Consider the following 18,893-nt stretch of genomic DNA (forward strand, 5'->3'; position numbering starts at 1 on the left):
ATGACAGAATTACGCTGGATTGAAACTGTTAACTTACAGATGATCAAATCTGATTTCAAGACAAAATTCTAGCAAAACCTGTACATGTCTGTTGTTAGTGTAAAAGTTCTGAAGATTATACATTTCTTGTTTCGTGAGGCTGTGGTGGCCGTGGTGGCCGCGGTGGCCGCGGTGGCCGAGTGGTTAAGGTGTCCCGACACTTTATCACTAGCCCTCCACCTCTGAGTTTGAAACCTACGTGGGGCAGTTGCCAGGTACTGACCGTAGGCCGGTGGTGTACTGACCGTAGGCCGGTGGTGTACTGACCGTAGGCCGGTGGTTTTGGACCGTTCTATAGACTGTTCTAATGAGATATAACACTATTACCTCTCTAGATAGACCAATTACCTCTCTAGATAGACCAATTACCTCTCTAGATAGACCAATTACCTCTCTAGATAGACCATTACCTCTCTAGATAGACCAATTACCTCTCTAGATAGACCAATTACCTCTCTAGATAGACCAATTACCTCTCTAGATAGACCATTACCTCTCTAGATAGACCAATTACCTCTCTAGATAGACCAATTACCTCTCTAGATAGACCTCTCTAGATAGACCAATTACCTCTCTAGATAGACCAATTACCTCTCTAGATAGACCATTACCTCTCTAGATAGACCAATTACCTCTCTAGATAGACCAATTACCTCTCTAGATAGACCAATTACCTCTCTAGACAGACCAATTACCTCTCTAGATAGACCAATTACCTCTCTAGATAGACCAATTACCTCTCTAGATAGACAAATTACCTCTCTAGATAGACCAATTACCTCTCTAGATAGACCAATTACCTCTCTAGATAGACCAAATTACCTCTCTAGATAGACCAATTACCTCTCTAGATAGACAAATTACCTCTCTAGATAGACCATTACCTCTCTAGATAGACCAATTACCTCTCTAGATAGACCAATTACTCTCTAGATAGACCAATTACCTCTCTAGATAGACCAATTACCTCTCTAGATAGACCAATTACCTCTCTAGATAGACCAATTACCTCTCTAGATAGACCAATTACCTCTCTAGATAGACCAATTACCTCTCTAGATAGACCAATTACCTCTCTAGATAGACCAATTACCTCTCTAGATAGACCAATTACCTCTCTAGATAGACCAATTACCTCTCTAGATAGACCAATTACCTCTCTAGATAGACCAATTACCTCTCTAGGCTAGTACCCAATACCCTCTAGATAGACCAATTACCTCTCTAGATAGACCAATTACCTCTCTAGATAGACCAATTACCTCTCTAGATAGACCAATTACCTCTCTAGATAGACCAATTACCTCTCTAGATAGACCAATTACCTCTCTAGATAGACCAATTACCTCTCTAGATAGACCAATTACCTCTCTAGATAGACCAATTACCTCTCTAGATAGACCAATTACCTCTCTAGACAGACCAATTACCTCTCTAGATAGACCAATTACCTCTCTAGATAGACCAATTACCTCTCTAGATAGACCAATTACCTCTTAGATAGACCAATTACCTCTCTAGATAGACCAATTACCTCTCTAGATAGACCAATTACCTCTCTAGATAGACCAATTACCTCTCTAGATAGACCAATTACCTCTCTAGATAGACCAATTACCTCTCTAGATAGACCATTATCTCTCTAGATAGACCAATTACCTCTCTAGATAGACCAATTACCTCTCTAGATAGACCATTACCTCTCTAGATAGACCAATTACCTCTCTAGATAGACCAATTACCTCTCTAGATAGACCAATTACCTCTCTAGATAGACCAATTATCTCTCTAGATAGACCAATTATCACCGCTCTAGATAGACCAATTACCTCTCTAAGATAGACCAACTTAAACCTCTCTAGAATAGACCATTACCTCTCTATATAGACCAATTAACCTCTCTGAGAAGACAAATGACCTCTCTTAGAGAGACCAATTACCCTCTCTAGACATGACCAAGTACCCTCTCTTAGATAGACCAATTAAACCTCTCTAGATAGACGAAAACAATTACCTCTATAGACAGACCAATTACCTCTCTAGATAGACCCAATTACCATCTTATCTAGCAACCAATTACCCTCTCTAGATAGACTCAAATTACAACTCTCTAGATAGACCAATTCCATTCCTCTCTAGATAGACCAATTACCTCTCTAGATAGACCAATTACCTCTCTAGATAGACCAATTACCTCTCTAGATAGACCAATTACCTCTCTAGATAGACCAATTACCTCTCTAGATAGACCAATTACCTCTCTAGATAGACCAATTACCTCTCTAGATAGACCATTCTATAGGACTGTTCTAATGAGATTCCATCCAAACCTGTTGATAGAGATGAATTTAACATCTTTAAATCATTAAAATTGTGTTTTTGATGAACTACATGCCATACCAAAGTAGACAGTGGTAAAAAGTTGTTAATATTTGATTGTACTGTTTTTTCAATTCTGGGCATATTAAAGTTCTAATTCGGCTCTTTTCTCTCCTGTGGGACTGTGTAGAGGATTACACCATTCTAAGGCTGTCCAAGTGTCACTGACTCCTACAACATTGTCACCTGTCATCTCCAAAACAACCTTCACTAAACATCCATCATTTGGCAGAGCAGAAAATCTCCATACCAATAGTTATGTTAACAAATAGCACCATGCCTATGAATTATTTAGCAAGGTTTTTATATTTAAAGATCTCCCGATACAGGAATCAAGGCTTTAACAAGGAAATCTTATTCTTTGCTAAGGTTGATGATAATCGGAGACATTGTAAGCCTAACCAAAGAATTTTCAATGTTTTATCAACATCAAACTCCCAAACATTTTGTAAAAACTTTCCCACAATATATTATCATATCTTTATACATCCATAAAGCCACAGTAAGGTGGAGAATTTTACAGTTTAGGTGAATGTAATATCGCTATATACCATAACATCTACACGACAGAGAGAGATGCTGATGATAGCTTTTTTTCACAGTTCCCATACTGTGTTCTGAAAAAACCCCTTTTAAGTCACCATGATCAGCAAATTTATGAAGAACACTAAACCCCAAGACAGACTAGCCTTCACTCAAAACTGCTGGAAGAACAACGCTTTATCTTAGTAACTGTTTGTAGATAGTAAAATGTGTGAAAATTTGCTGTCAAGTTTTACATAATAAACCTATCATAAGTTATTGACTGTAAAGTGAGCTCAATTTCAAAGTGAGGAGTTGTCTTTTGTGGTTCGTTTCAAATTTCATCTTCAAATATGTGTTTATAACAGAACCTGTTGGATATCTTGCGTAATTCATAAATTTTGTACTGCTTGACTTGTAAGATAAGGTCCCCCTCGAATCCAGATAGCTCAGATAGCCTCAAAATTGTTTTAAAATGAACAGTACTTAACACAGAATTAAAGCTCGCCTTTTCACTTCCGCAAAGACTGGCTAATCTTTGGTGATCGGATGTCGCTTTTATCATCGTAGAATATATATACTTATTGACCTTAGTAATTACAAGAGATTTAATTGCTAATGAGAAATTAAAATGATGATAAAGACATTATCAGACCGAGTGTCATAGTCAAAATAAACAGTTATTTAACAGAATCAACTCTCCCTGTCATGTACTTCTATAGTAAATTGTGGTAAATATCATTAATAATCGATGTCATTATTACTTTGATATGGTGAAATTTTAATATACAAACATATTTTGTGCAATTTTTTAAGAGTCTAGCAGCTAGTACATTGTATATTGAAGAACTTGCACGAAGATATTGCTTAATAACAAAACAAAAAAACTGAAAATTATACCTGTGATATGACTTGAAAAGAGGCATCAAGTTTTATATAACAAGTTCCATGCTTGTTGATATACCTGGTGGTTCCGTTGTCACTACCCTAGTTCTGTGGTTGTTGATATACCTGGTGGTTCCGTTGTCACTACCCTAGTTCTGTGGTTGTTGATATACCCGGTGGTTCTGTTGTCACTACCCTAGTTCTGTGGTTGTTGATATACCTGGTGGTTCCGTTGTCACTACCCTAGTTCTGTGGTTGTTGATATACCTGGTGGTTCCGTTGTCACTACCCTAGTTCTGTGGTTGTTGATATACCTGGTGGTTCTGTTGTCACTACCCTAGTTCTGTGGTTGTTGATATACCTGGTGGTTCCGTTGTCACTACCCTAGTTCTGTGGTTGTTGATATACCTGGTGGTTCTGTTGTCACTACCCTAGTTCTGTGGTTGTTGATATACCTAGCGGTTCCGTTGTCACTACCCTAAGTTCTGTGGTTGTTGATATACCTGGTGGTTCTGTTATCACTACCCTAGTTTTCATTTTGATTTCACTAGGGTTTGACTTTGATTTGCATGTTGTCATTGAACTTTCCATGCAAATAAAACAAATCATTTTTTTTTAACTTTGTAAAATTTTTGCCAAATTTAAGTTTTCAAATATCAAAATTGAAGGACATCTGCTACATTATGACAAGCTACAACTATACTGGTATTTAGATAGATATCAGTATTATAAGCACTCACTGCCTCAGAAGTCTTTTTACCCTGTAAATTTCAAGGTCATTCAAGGTCACATATCTAAACTTGCTTCCATGCAGCATACATTTCATTTAAATTGTATTGAGTCTGTTATTTATTCAAGTTTTCTATACACAACTCAATAGATCAAAGATGACAAATTTACCAATGATTCCACACAAAATGATTGCACTCAGCTGCCCTTTAATGTAGACCTAAGCTCTTGCTTCTGAAGAAAAAAATTCCATCAATTCTCCCACACATGTTTTTAGCTTTGAGACGTTGACAGGTACTTGTGAAACTAGTTATTTCTCAACTTCAAACAATTTTGGCTCCGTGCTTGAGGTTTATGTACTATTTTACCATTCTCCAAGTGAAATGTGTGAGATTTATTGTTGTCTAAGTTATAATAGACCTTGTGTCAGAGCTGACTTGTCTTGTTTGTCAAATACACTCGACAGGATAAGTGTCGTCTGCACAGTGCTGCAATGTTAACACATCAATGTAAGACAAACATTTTGAGAGCTGCACACCAAATTATACACCGTTTTCATGCTGCTTTTCTCGTCCTGGTCAAACATTTGGTTAATTAGTATCCATTTTTTTCAGTGTTTCTTTAAGCAGAATCATTATACAAAGAACACATTGAACATCATATAAAAAACATGAATATATATTTGTATCCGTTAAAAATGAAATTACGACTTGAAGTGTTACTGACAATATAAGATGGTGCATAATGCTACCATGTCAATTAGGTATAATTCTATTTAAACACAATCGGAGATCTTCAAGTAGATGGTAGTATGTCGGCTATTTAATCAAGCCGACGTCACCAATACTTGAGAGTGTGGCGCTAGTGTACGTATATAGACAGATGTATCCTTGACAGTTAGCTCACAAATTCTATACAAAATTAACAATGTAAAATGAAAAGTGATACTTAATTACGTGTTCATAAAAAATGTTCATTGCAACTTAATCACTCATTAAAAATGTATAATGAACCAATCCGAAAGCGCAATTAGTCCGATAGTTTTGTTTATGTCAGTGAAGTCAAACAGCACTTTTTTTTTAAAAAGGGGACAAGGAAATATGACTGTTTCCTACAACCAAAGTACTTATAATTGTTAAAATACTGTCTGATTGGTAACCAATGGAAACAACCTAAAGGCATTTCATGCTGGTATCATACCTTTACCCATAAACCAACTTAGACTCTACCAAACCATGATCTGGAAGAATCTATTATTCAAAATAGGTATAAGAAGTATTATCATATTGGCCTCCCAACACTAAATGGATACAAGTGTGAATGTTATAAATCCCATTTGGATCATTCTAATCATATTGCTCCATATTTTTCTATTCGGGAGTAAAAAGGCCGTGATCAATTATTCAATACAAGTTTATACAGAAATGCTTCATAACGAGATCATAAAACTGGTGACATTTATTGTACAGAATTTAACCCAAGGTCATATTTCCCTTCCCTCATCACCTGAAATGTCACAGTACAGATGAACGTCACTGATAGTATTTTCTACCTCTGACACATTGTGCATTAGATTCTGTGATGTGAGCACTCAATGTCCCAAGTCACCAATAGTCTGCCACAGTGACATCACAAAAGGCTGACTAACCAAAAATTTTATTCAGGTCCAAAATAAAAATTCCTCCATGAATTCAAATTCTGAAAAGTATGAAAGATACATGAAATGGACCGATATGTAAACAACCTTTAATCAGAAACATCAATATTCTTAAATAAAAGAAACATTGATTCTTCATTCAGCTATTCTTGCTATATTCTAGAGTTAAATTTGGAAAACAATTTCTAACTCAAATTTCATTATCCACCAAATAACACACTAGACTTCCATGAAGCTTCCTGTAGCTTTTCCGGAAGGGATTCTACACACAGTGTAAATCTTAAGCACAAGAAACGTTTTAAATTTCTGACTAAAAAGAAGCTTTTCAGTAACCTTGACATTTCCGATTCTCCTCCTGATTCTAGTAAAAAACAGTTCTATCCTGAAATCAAAGTGATTATTTTAACATTCATTCACTAGAATATTTCATCAAAAAATATTCTGTCAGTCAGCAAAAATGATGCAGAAAGCCAGTGAAGTATTTAAGCATTAAATCATCCAATTGCATTTTATCATCTAAATCAGAAATTGTTGTTTGATATTATTATCCAGCATCCGAGCAAGGTCAAATGGCTTTGTTAGATTGAATTGTAAATGTCAAAGATCGAGAAAAAATCTACATATTTTATTCTATCAAAAGTCCCTGCACTGTCGGAAAAGTGAAATGTCGAAATCCCATTACGTGTGCTCAATATTGCTTCCTATTTAAAGGAAAGCATTAGGTCCTATTTTATTATACTATATATCAATTCTCTGGCTCTATTGTAATGACAAGTGCTTCAAAATACATCCTGACCAGAATGCCTAACTAGAATCTACGAAGGGTATGACATCATTCTTACGGAGTATATATTTTACAGTTGCGTGAGTAATACCATCACACGGTAACTAAAAGACTATAGAATATGTATGACTACAACACACTACACTTATTTGGGGCCAGGATTCATGCGGCTGAACAGCTGGGAAAAGCCATTTTGAGCAAACACAGAAGAAATTCTCAGTGATTCTCTTGGGACTCCCCAATGCAAGTGGTTATAAATATACATAGAAGGAAGTTGTTGAGAAGATGTGGTTTTGTATGTAGATTATAGGCAGTGGATCAAGTCTCTATAAGTCAGGCTATTGGTACAATTCCCTCAACTAAAAGTCTCTAAAACTGAAATGTAATTACCTGATCTATAGTCCACAAAAGATCTGTTATTTACTGTGAAAATCATCATTTTGGTGGTTAATCTTTTGGACGAAGACTTTACAATCAAATGATATAATGGTACATCGATCGATAATGAAGATTACATTCTACATAAAAAAAAATTTCCACTGACTTGAAATTAAACTTAATAAGAAGAGAAAAGGGAAAAAAACCTAATCCCCATTTTAAGTATGAAATATCTATAAATCTTATCCCCTTTAATTACCAGAAGCAGAAGAATCCTTTACCAGAGCTGTATTACAAATCCTTCCACTCTTATTTTATAAGAAGTAATTTCTATCAAATAAGGTTTGTTTAAAAATTAAAACACTCTTCTTGCTAAAAATCAATCTATCTTTAGAGTCTTTTAAAACCATTTGACACATTTTTACTGAAATAAGATCACACTGACATCAATATGTAAGTGTCTTAAATTCTTATACTGAAATTCTCTTCTCCATAACGAGTATTCTGTGATGTCTGAAATCCCTTCCATCAATGAAGTTTAAAAGCCTTCCTCAACAAGTGTGAATCTATCAAAGCACCCAACACTTAAAGATGCTAATGAGCAAATAGTTACCATGACACCAGCTTTAAACTTGATCATTTAAAACACCATTACAGATCAGTATCCAATTGCTGTAGCAGGATTGGAGTAATTCCTAGAATCAAACAGTGGATATATGACAAATTCTGAGGGAAAAAGGCACAAGTCAGCGACAAAACCTCCACAGTGCATTCATATCACCAAACATTATGTCTTGTGCCGTAGTTGGAAGGAACGACTTACACATGACATTGACGCATCTTGATCAGGTGCAAAAGACTTGAACCTAATGATCAACTGATCTGAATCCTTAATAGAAATATGAATTTTGAATGAGGCTATTTGAATGCTCTGATCTATCATATTGTTTCTCCCCGATGCTATGAGACACAGAATCGTTTTGCTAGATTTTTTTCCTCTACTCTCCAAATAAAACATGACCAACCAGTCATTATCGTCAGTAAAGTTTTCTGATACCTGACTTAACCAATCGTAATGAAGCGTTACACAATGACAGATGGAATGTAACTTACAAACACACAAGAATATGTGTCTTTTCCCATCAGAGAAATGGGTGGTTTTGAGGTAAGGTCCACGCCTTTTTGCTTACATTAAGAAAGTTCATTTATATCGTGATCTCTTAAAAGGAGTATAAATATTCAAAGTGTTATTGATTACAAAAAGTGCTGCTCTTTTACTGCTCAAGTAGCTTCTCCCATCATTATCGTGTCTTTTGTCAAAGTGAACAGCAATTAAAACGAGAAAAGCATGAAATTTCAGAGCTTCTACAGCAAGTCACTAGAAACACGATGCCACAAATACAGTTAGTGCTGTATGGTGTAACACGTTTTTTATGATATTGTTTTTATAACTCTGTTTTACAGCAGGTTCTGGTATGTTTGTAACATACTTGAAATGTAGGAAATTGTTTCTTTGTGGCCATGGCTAGAAACCTTTTTAATACTTAGATTTGCATGGACACAACAACAGTTATTTTACACCTACTTAGAGCTGAAATGGACGTCCTCCGCATGATACTGATTTAATGTCTTCATGCAAGATATCTGAAACTACTCTTCTGATTTGTAAATCTAACAAGTATGTTTTCTACAGACAGAAGCAGACTTTCTATAATCAGAAAAGGGATTTGGTAGACAGACGAGGGTTTCTATAATCAGAAAAGGGATTTGGTAGTCAGACGAGGGTTTCTATAATCAGAAAAGGGATTTGGTAGACAGACGAGGGTTTCTATAATCAGAAAAGGTATTTGGTAGACAGACGAGGGTTTCTATAATCAGAAAAGGGATTTGGTAGTCAGACGAGGGTTTCTATAATCAGAAAAGGGATTTGGTAGACAGACGAGGGTTTCTATAATCAGAAAAGGGATTTGGTAGACAGACGAGGGTTTTTGGTAGTCAGAATATATAGAGAGTTTCTGTCAATACCTATAGTTTCTGTCAATACCTATAGTTTCTGTCAATACCTATAGTTTCTGTCAATACCTATAGTTTCTGTCAATACCTATAGTTTCTGACAGGAAGCAAACAAGAACTCCCATTAACACTGAAATCTTCAAGCAAATTTTTATAAGTGAATGTTAGTAGATATATTGAAATGAAATTCAAAGCTACAATGTCATCTTTTCAGCTGAAAGACAAGCCAAAACTAGTTACCTTGCATGGGGGTTTCCTGGGGCAGGGCCACTTCGTTGCTGAGGATGGAAGTTTACAGCGCCCACAAGGGCGGGGTTGTTGGTTGCCACGGTACCATCGGACTGGGCATGTTGGAGGGTCTGTACCATAGCAATGGCTTCTCGCTTTAAACTTGACACAGTCGTACTACACACATCACATTGGGCACTTTTCAGAAATCTCTGAGAGTTTTCAGGCACTTGAAGTTTTTCGGCAATTCTTTCAAAATCCTTAGCAGTCTGAAAAATGCAAAAAAAAATATATTGGCTCTATGACACTACCAATAGAACACAACATATTTGGCAAATATTTCTAAATGACTTAAGCAAAACATATTCCGTTAGTTGATATTTTTCTGGTTTTTGATTCCAATGAAATATACATAACAGATATAGGTGATATTGTATGTCGCCATCTCACTCAGCTCAGCAAGTTTTAACATCAAAAACAGAAGTCGATCAACATATTTGAAAAGGTCAATTATCGGTCAAAGTGCATAAAAATATATAGAAACTGGAAGGGAGTGAGATGTGTCATTCAGATAACAATTAATTATGTAGATTAGCTAATTAGGCCATTCCAGCCATTTAAACATTCATAATAGCAATCCAGATATTGGTAATTTTATGATAAACAACATGGTATGCTACAAAAACAACTCAAAAATGCAGGAAAATCATGTAAAATCTAACCATATAATATTTCAAGTGAATCACGAGCCTATTCTATTTTAACAGCATACTTCACAATTTCAAGAAATCATAACCTATCAGTCAACTCAGGATAATTCTCTCGTCAGTGACTGCCAAATTACAACATTACGGAGGACAAAAATACATGTACAACATTTTATAGAAAATTTATCATTTTATATAGCTCCAATATCATGCTCCCTGCGGAGAATCGCAATGCAGTTTGAAATGTCAGTTGCCCTCGTTGATAAAACTCATGTCAGACATTACAGTTTCTGCAATCGACCTTTATATCAACAATTATATATTTGTAATTTAACAGAAAATTTCTGCGAATAGTTCTGAAAATGATTCCATATCAATAAACACTGTTTATAGTGGAGCTGTGATAACCAAGTGTCGTGTAGCATTGTCAACTTTATCCAGAAATATCATCAATTCTTCTTTTTCATTCAAACAAACTCCTGACTTTGATTTAAACATTGGTAACAACAACAACAAGAAAGAGAGAGCAGTTTTGCAGGATCAGCTGATTCCCGAATTATCCATTAGCTATCAGGTGAGCCATTAACCACAGAAAATCTATACTAATTGTTTTTTGTTCCCATTGATAGCAATGCCAAGTGTTCTGCTTAACAAATCACAACATTTTAACACTCAAAAGTAAAGTGGCCTATTTTTCCTGCCAACGGTGAAAGTAAAAGGGAGACTGTGGTTTGGTCATCTATATAAAGCTCTTTGTTTTTAGCATGCATAAGATAACCTTTTTGTTTCAAGTGACCTAGGAAAAATCCTGATATGATATTTTGTAAATCCAATCTTTCTGTAATCATAGACACCATCCTTGTAAGAACAAGTGATATCTCCGAATGAGCACCACTCTTCAGTAACGCTCACCTTGGATGCTCAAATTTTGATGTTAAAAAATTATTTTTCCTCATTTGAATAATTCAATTTACCAATTAATTCCGCTTGAAAACCTATCAGTAAGTCAAATCTTCATAACAACACAACTATAGACAAATAAAACTCCAACGAAACTGATCTGAGTTTAGCATGTCAAGGAGGAAAGAAAGATGGCTGTCAGACGCTTGACGCCATGACAACGCCAGCACTGGGCTAAAAGCAACCATCATGCAGGCGTTATAATCCCACTTCGGTTGTTGATGGTTTCTACTGAATTGAATTATATATACAATTTGTCACAATTTCACTTCATCATTCCCTCATGAAATTGATGCTTTTCCCTGGGAAACATATGTAGATTTCTCATTCGTAAATGAGTCCTCTATTATAGATACCCTCGTCATGTGATCAATCATACTTTATTTATATAAAACAACATGAAACTCCTACAGGAACTGTTTATCACTAAAAACTTATATCCTGTCTCTGTTAATGTGTAATAAAACAACATACACAGTGGAGATTTTAGAAGTTACAGCTCTAACTTTATACCAGCCAACATTGAAGAATTAAAACCAAGAGATCAGTTTCTGTAGTATTTTAAACATTTTAAAACTTTAATACTATTTACATTTGTACATTTGTACATTTGACACTGTTGATTGACTTGCCTGTATGTGATTCTGTGTAAATCAGAAGTGAGAAATAAGGGGATGTAACTCTCTGGCAAAGAAACACCCAATTATAAGTATTTTTGAAAGTTATATAAATTAATCCTTGAAAAAGTGAAGGAGAGTTTTCTGTAATGTTAATGTTGACTAGGTAAATCAAATACTAAGTTCAAGTCATTTTATGTCCTCAATATCTGATCTGAGCCAATGAACATGACAAGGTGTACTGTAAAGACAGAGAAAACAACAAGACATACTGTAAAGACAGCGAAAACAACAAAACATACTGTAAAGAGAGAGAAAACGACAAGGCATACTGTAAAGACAGAAAAAACGACAAGGCATACTGTAAAGACAGAGAAAATGACAAGACATACTGTAAAGACAGAGAAAACGACAAGACATACTGTAAAGACAGAGAAAACAACAAGACATTCTGTAAAGACAGCGAAAACAACAAGACGTACTGTAAAGAGAGAGAAAACGACAAGGCATACTGTAAAGACAGCGAAAACAACAAGGCATACTCTAAAGACAGAGAAAACAACAAGACATACTGTAAAGACAGCGAAAACGACAAGGCATACTGTAAAGACAGCGAAAACAACTAGACGTACTGTAAAGACAGAGAAAACAACAATACATACTGTAAAGACAGAGAAAACAACAAGACATACTGTAAAGACAGCGAAAACGACAAGGCATACTGTAAAGACAGCAAAAACAACTAGACGTACTGTAAAGACAGAGAAAACAACAAGACATACTGTAAAGACAGTGAAAACGACAAGGCATACTCTAAAGACAGAGAAAACAACAAGACATACTGTAAAGACAGCGAAAACGACAAGGCATACTGTAAAGACAGAGAAAACGACAAGACATACTGTAAAGACAGCAAAAACGACAAGACATACTGTAAAGACAGAGAAAACGACAAGACATACTGTAAAGACAAGGAAAACAACTAGACGTACTGTAAAGACAGAGAAAACGACAAGACATACTGTAAAGACAGAGAAAACGACAAGACATACTGTAAAGACAGCAAAAACAACTAGACGTACTGTAAAGACAGAGAAAACGACAAGACATACTGTAAAGACAGAGAAAACGACAAGACATACTGTAAAGACAGCAAAAACAACTAGACGTACTGTAAAGACAGAGAAAACGACAAGACATACTGTAAAGACAGAGAAAACGACAAGACATAATGTAAAGACAGCGAAAAAAGACAAGACATACTGTAACAGCAAACATAGGTTATTAATGTGTCCATGTCATTAAGAGTAATATGTTATGAAATCCCATGCATTTTTAAAGATGAGAGTCATGTGCTAACTGACATATATGTACAACCTGCTATGCAGGACATCAATCAAAACTTGAATCAAAGCTGTCTCTGTTTTTTTGGCAATGCACCTGCATGATTTTGTAAAGGTACATAAATCTTTTTCATTAAAGGCAACAATGAAATTCTGAATATTAAACTAAACAATATTTCTATTTTTTTTTTTTTTTTGTAATTGGACATAATATGTTTGACATTTTGTCAAGTGATAGAGAGCTGTAACACCAGGATACCATATTTGTTTATTAACCCTAAATATCACATGATTCTTTTATTCTTCTTATGGTTACTATACCAATATTAGGATAACCTTTGTGAGATGTTACATAAGCCAGCTGTAGGACACAGTGATATATCTACCTATCTCACACCTGGTGGTCAGTAACCTACACATACCTACTTAATAATCCTACGGTCAAATAGGATGAGAAATCATCTCTACCTATCTCACACCTGGTGGTCAGTACTACCTACATATACCTACTTAATAATCCTACCGTCAAATAGGATGAGAAATCAAAATAAAGGCTGAAGTCTGAATCTTGGAAAATATGCCAAGGTCTTGGGAAGTCCCAAACCAGATATACTTGTATGGAGTTTGGTGACAAGGTTTTATACAGAATCATCAGATTTTACTGTTAATGAACCATGCTCAGTGATAAGTGGAAACAAACTTCAGTTTTGGAATCTGAAAATAATTCAGCTGGGAGATGTTGACTAATGCCTCAGCCAGTTTATAGCCAATACCACAGCCTATCATAGTTAATACATCAGCCAGTTACAGCCAAAGCCTCAGCCAGTTACAGCCAATGTCTAAGAGTTACAGCCAATGCTTAAGAGTTACAGCCAATGTCTCAGAGTTACAGTCAATGCCTCAGAGTTACAGTCAATGCCTCAGAGTTACAGTCAATGCCTCAGAGTTTCAGCCAATGCCTCAGAGTTACAGCCAATGCCTAAGAGTTACAGTCAATGCCTCAGAGTTACAGCCAATGCCTCAGAGTTACAGCCAATGCCTCAGAGTTACAGTCAATGCCTAAGAGTTACAGTCAATTCCTCAGAGTTACCGCCAATGCCTCAGAGTTACAGTCAATGCCTAAGAGTTACAGCCAATGCCTCAGAGTTACAGTCAATGCCTAAGAGTTACAGCCAGTGCCTAAGAGTTACAGTCAATGCCTCAGAGTTACAGCCAATGCCTCAGAGTTACAGTCAATGCCTCAGAGTTACAGCCAATGCCTAAGAGTTACAGCCAATACTTAAGAGTTACAGTCAATGCCTAAGAGTTACAGTCAATGCCTCAGAGTTACAGTCAATGCCTAAGAGTTACAGCCAGTGCCTAAGAGTTACAGTCAATGCCTCAGAGTTACAGCCAATGTCTAAGAGTTACAGTCAATGCCTAAGAGTTACAGCCAGTACCTAAGAGTTACAGTCAATGCCTAAGAGTTACAGCCAATGCCTCAGAGTTACAGTCAATGCCTAAGAGTTACAGCCAATGCCTAAGAGTTACAGTCAATGCCTCAGAGTTACAGCCAATGCCTAAGAGTTACAGTCAATGCCTAAGAGTTACAGCCAATGCCTAAGAGTTACAGCCAATGCCTCAGAGTTACAGCCAATGACTCAGAGTTACAGTCAATGCCTAAGAGTTACAGTCAATGCCTAAGAGTTACAGTTAATGCCTAAGAGTTACAGTCAATGCCTAAGAGTTACAGCCAATGACTCAGAGTTACAGCCAATGCCTAAGAGTTACAGTCAATGCCTAAGAGTTACAGTCAATGCCTAAGAGTTACAGTCAATGCCTAAGAGTTACAGTCAATGCCTAAGAGTTACAGTCAATGCCTAAGAGTTACAGTTAATGCCTAAGAGTTACAGTCAATGCCTAAGAGTTACAGCCAATGCCTCAGAGTTACAGCCAGTGCCTAAGAGTTACAGTCAATGCCTAAGAGTTACAGTCAATGCCTAAGAGTTACAGCCAGTGCCTAGGAGTTACAGCCAATGCCTCAGAGTTACAGCCAATGACTCAGAGTTACAGTCAATGCCTAAGAGTTACAGTCAATGCCTAAGAGTTACAGCCAATGACTCAGAGTTACAGCCAATGCCTCAGAGTTACAGTCAATGCCTCAGAGTTACAGCCAATGCCTAAGAGTTACAGTCAATGCCTCAGAGTTACAGCCAGTGCCTAGGAGTTACAGCCAATGCCTCAGAGTTACAGCCAATGACTCAGAGTTACAGTCAATGCCTAAGAGTTACAGTTAATGTCTCAGAGTTACAGTTAATGTCTCAGAGTTACAGTTAATGTCTCAGAGTTACAGCCAATGCCTAAGAGTTACAGCCAATGCCTCAGAGTTACAGCCAATGCCTCAGAGTTACAGTCAATGCCTCAGAGTTACAGTCAATGCCTCAGAGTTACAGTCAATGCCTAAGAGTTACAGTCAATGACTCAGAGTTACAGCCAATGACTCAGAGTTACAGCCAATGACTCAGAGTTACAGTCAATGTCTAAGAGTTACAGCCAATGCCTAAGAGTTACAGCCAATACTTAAGAGTTACAGCCAATGCCACAGCCAGTTACAGCCAATACCAAATACATGGATTAGTCAATTAGATACAGAATACAACCGTATCATCATCTTTGGGGACGGAGGAAAGGGGGGGGGGGGGGGGGGGCAAAATATTGCAGACTCATCAGTTAAGATAAGAAAATGATAGTTTATTGAGAAAAGTTGTTAGTTATCAACACCTCAGAAACTTTCCAATAAGTTTTTATCTAATCATCTGCCCTCTTGCATGCCCTAACTGGTTGCCATGGTAAAATCAAATCAGAGGCTGCAGTACTTATCTAATCCAATGTGGGGTCCTATTCATGTTTTTATCTTGGGGTTATACTGTTCAACAAAGAAACCTCAAATTGACCCTGATCTGATAGCATTTGTGTTAAAGAGCATCTCCTAATTAACACCTATTAGACAGTGGTCTCACTTCATTTGAGTAATTAAAGGAGAATAGGTTTTGCATATACTTGACCTCTTCATGGCCAGGTTTATTTTCTCAAATAAGACAGGTGTTTCCTATAATTCTCCATGATAATGATACTCTGGAGTGTACTGTAACACTAAAAGTACTTTGTGTCTAGACAAGCAGGAATTGGCCAATAGTATGACTAACCAAAGACAGCAATATACTGTCCCATTCAGAGTTCGAATGATAAATCTTGTTAAAACATCTAAACATATAAATCCTTTGATATCATCCTAACGTTAGCCTGTAGAGCAGACGTACATTACTGATCCACTCTCATTGACATTGCGTGATCAAATTCTACACGCTTGGATCGATTTAAATAATTCTGTCACAGTTTGTACATGTATTGTTGTCCTTGTAATTCTAAACTCTGGTTAGAATAACTCATTTATCAAAAACATTTCTACACTTACAAAAAAAACTGTCAATAAGAATTTAACGGAAAAGTTAATTATCTATTGAAAATATCACAAAAGGGGTTGTCTTCCTATAGAACTGTGAGCAGAGCTGGGAACATGATGTTGTAGAGAGCCCACGCCAACTTTGACATGTAATTGAATTACTATTTCCTACATAAACACCCATCAGGCATTAATTGGTTTTACATAAAAATTCCAAAATTTTATAATAACGTTCTTTATGCTCCAATTTTTCTCATTCATGATCACTTGCATCTCAATCACTTTTTCTCCAAACTTAATTTTAATGACATAAACACGAGTTAATAAAACACCAAAGAAATCTGTTCACTAGGAGAAATGTCAATTCAAATTTGATTATCTGTGCAGAAGATAATGATAAAGATAATTTCAAAAGTGATAATTTACCTACTACTATTAACTTACAGGCAATTTAAAATTATGTCAGAAGAAAGTCATCACATCCAAATCAAAGGTTACATTTCCGACATCAAAGGCAGTCAGGATAGACTATGATATACATACATTTAGGTTTATAAATATACCATAAAATCTTGTTCAATTTCAAAGCAATAAGTTCATTTATTACCTATAAATTTCTTTTGCACAAATTCAAACCTTGTTTTTATTGATTTTTCATTAATGACAATTCTGAATTTATACTAAAGCTTCTATCATAAATCAATACATGCCTGTTCCTTTGGAGAATTGTATACAATGACCTTTCTTCCCCCCCAGTTTTCCTAATTTAATATGTTGTTTCTTTGATAGAAGTTGATGTAATATAGAGGACAGTGATTCAATTGACTCGACACTTTGGAAGATCTCAGCCACTAGAACACATTCATTCGGTCGTTCTCAACAAAAATATTCTTGTCATGAATTATTTAATTTCTATGGAAAAACATTCAACAGATAATTAATTTTATCCAATTAGAAACATACATAAATTCAAACTTCAGAGAAGAAATTTTAAATTAAGCATTGTAAGCTTTATAACAAATTAGTTATCTTTACGCAGCAGGTTATAGTCATCAAGTCTGAATTCATATACTTTGATTAAACTGTGAAGGAACCTAACTTATCACTTAATTAATTGATATGAAAATGCTTTATTATTTTTGTAAATTTTGAGAAAGTTATTGAAAAAGTTCATGCCAGTTACCAACTCATAAAGCTGACATCATCAATACTTTTAACACTGAAAACCAAGTAACAATGACCAATGTTATACACTTAAGAAAAACTAACAAAAATTGGAACATTGTATTCCAAAAGTTTTGAATTCATCTTTAGATTATAAATCCCACAGGAAAAACACAACTGTTTTTCTTAACTTGGAGAATTTCACAATTGTGCAATAAGCAAAACAACTACTATCAAATTGAAATTTTTGCTTTGAAAAAGTAAGTTTATTTAATTTTTAAATACGGGGTAAAAAGTGTGAGAAAATGAGGACGGAGAAACCATTAGAAATGTGGAGAGGAATTTGACATGTACTTGTAGTTTGATCACTGTGCTATCCCACATACAGAGAACAATGGCCCTCACAGTGGCTGGAGTAGTAAACATTTGTACAACGGCTGTCCAACACAGTAGCAACTTCACTTTCAATCAAGATATAGGTAGATCAGTTTTCACAGCGATAGTGATTTCAAAGAGAATTATATTTGAGCACCTGTTACGTTGGTGTGTGCTGACTTTTACATAACCACAAAACTAACATGTACTTGGTATAGAAAAACAATTAATTCCTCAGAAATTAGGATTAAATATGTTTCTTCAAAAACAAAACTGCTAGGCCTAAGTTTGTAGGTGACAATGGAAAGGAATTTTGTTTACTTTTAACAGCTTTGATCCGAATGCTTAGGTGGCTCAATTTCTGTACCATCAGCTGCGAACTCTCCCATTTTTAGAAACAACAATAGTATGTTTGTTGGTGGTATACGACCTAAAGAGATCTGTGAAATGGCCAAAATATTGTTCAAATAGTATCTATTACTTATATTGTCTAGTAATTTACTTACATTTCACACCATATTGTTGAAGTTTTGAATCCATTCATTTATCGTTTGGACACTTTTCCAGTTTCAATATCATTAACCCAATATGTCAACAACACCAAAAACAACGAACAGATGATGATGAAAGCATTCGTTGATAATGTCATTCGAAGGTACACATTCCATTCA

At 35.8% G+C, this 18,893-nt stretch overlaps 1 protein-coding gene across 5 annotated transcripts in view; it reads right to left on the bottom strand.

Annotated features, from left to right (window-relative positions):
* The window catches only part of LOC117324551 (kinesin-like protein KIF26B), a 385,773-nt gene that overhangs the window by 118,981 nt on the left and 247,899 nt on the right, over window positions 1-18,893 (bottom strand). For all 5 annotated transcript variants that reach the window (XM_033880465.1, XM_033880464.1, XM_033880466.1 and 2 more), the window contains one exon: window positions 9,627-9,883. In XM_033880465.1, coding sequence (XP_033736356.1) covers window positions 9,627-9,883 — 257 coding nt within the window. The remainder of the gene's footprint in view (window positions 1-9,626; window positions 9,884-18,893) is intronic.

The sequence above is a fragment of the Pecten maximus genome, chromosome 3, assembly GCF_902652985.1.
Source record: "Pecten maximus chromosome 3, xPecMax1.1, whole genome shotgun sequence".
NCBI lineage: Eukaryota > Metazoa > Mollusca > Bivalvia > Pectinida > Pectinidae > Pecten > Pecten maximus.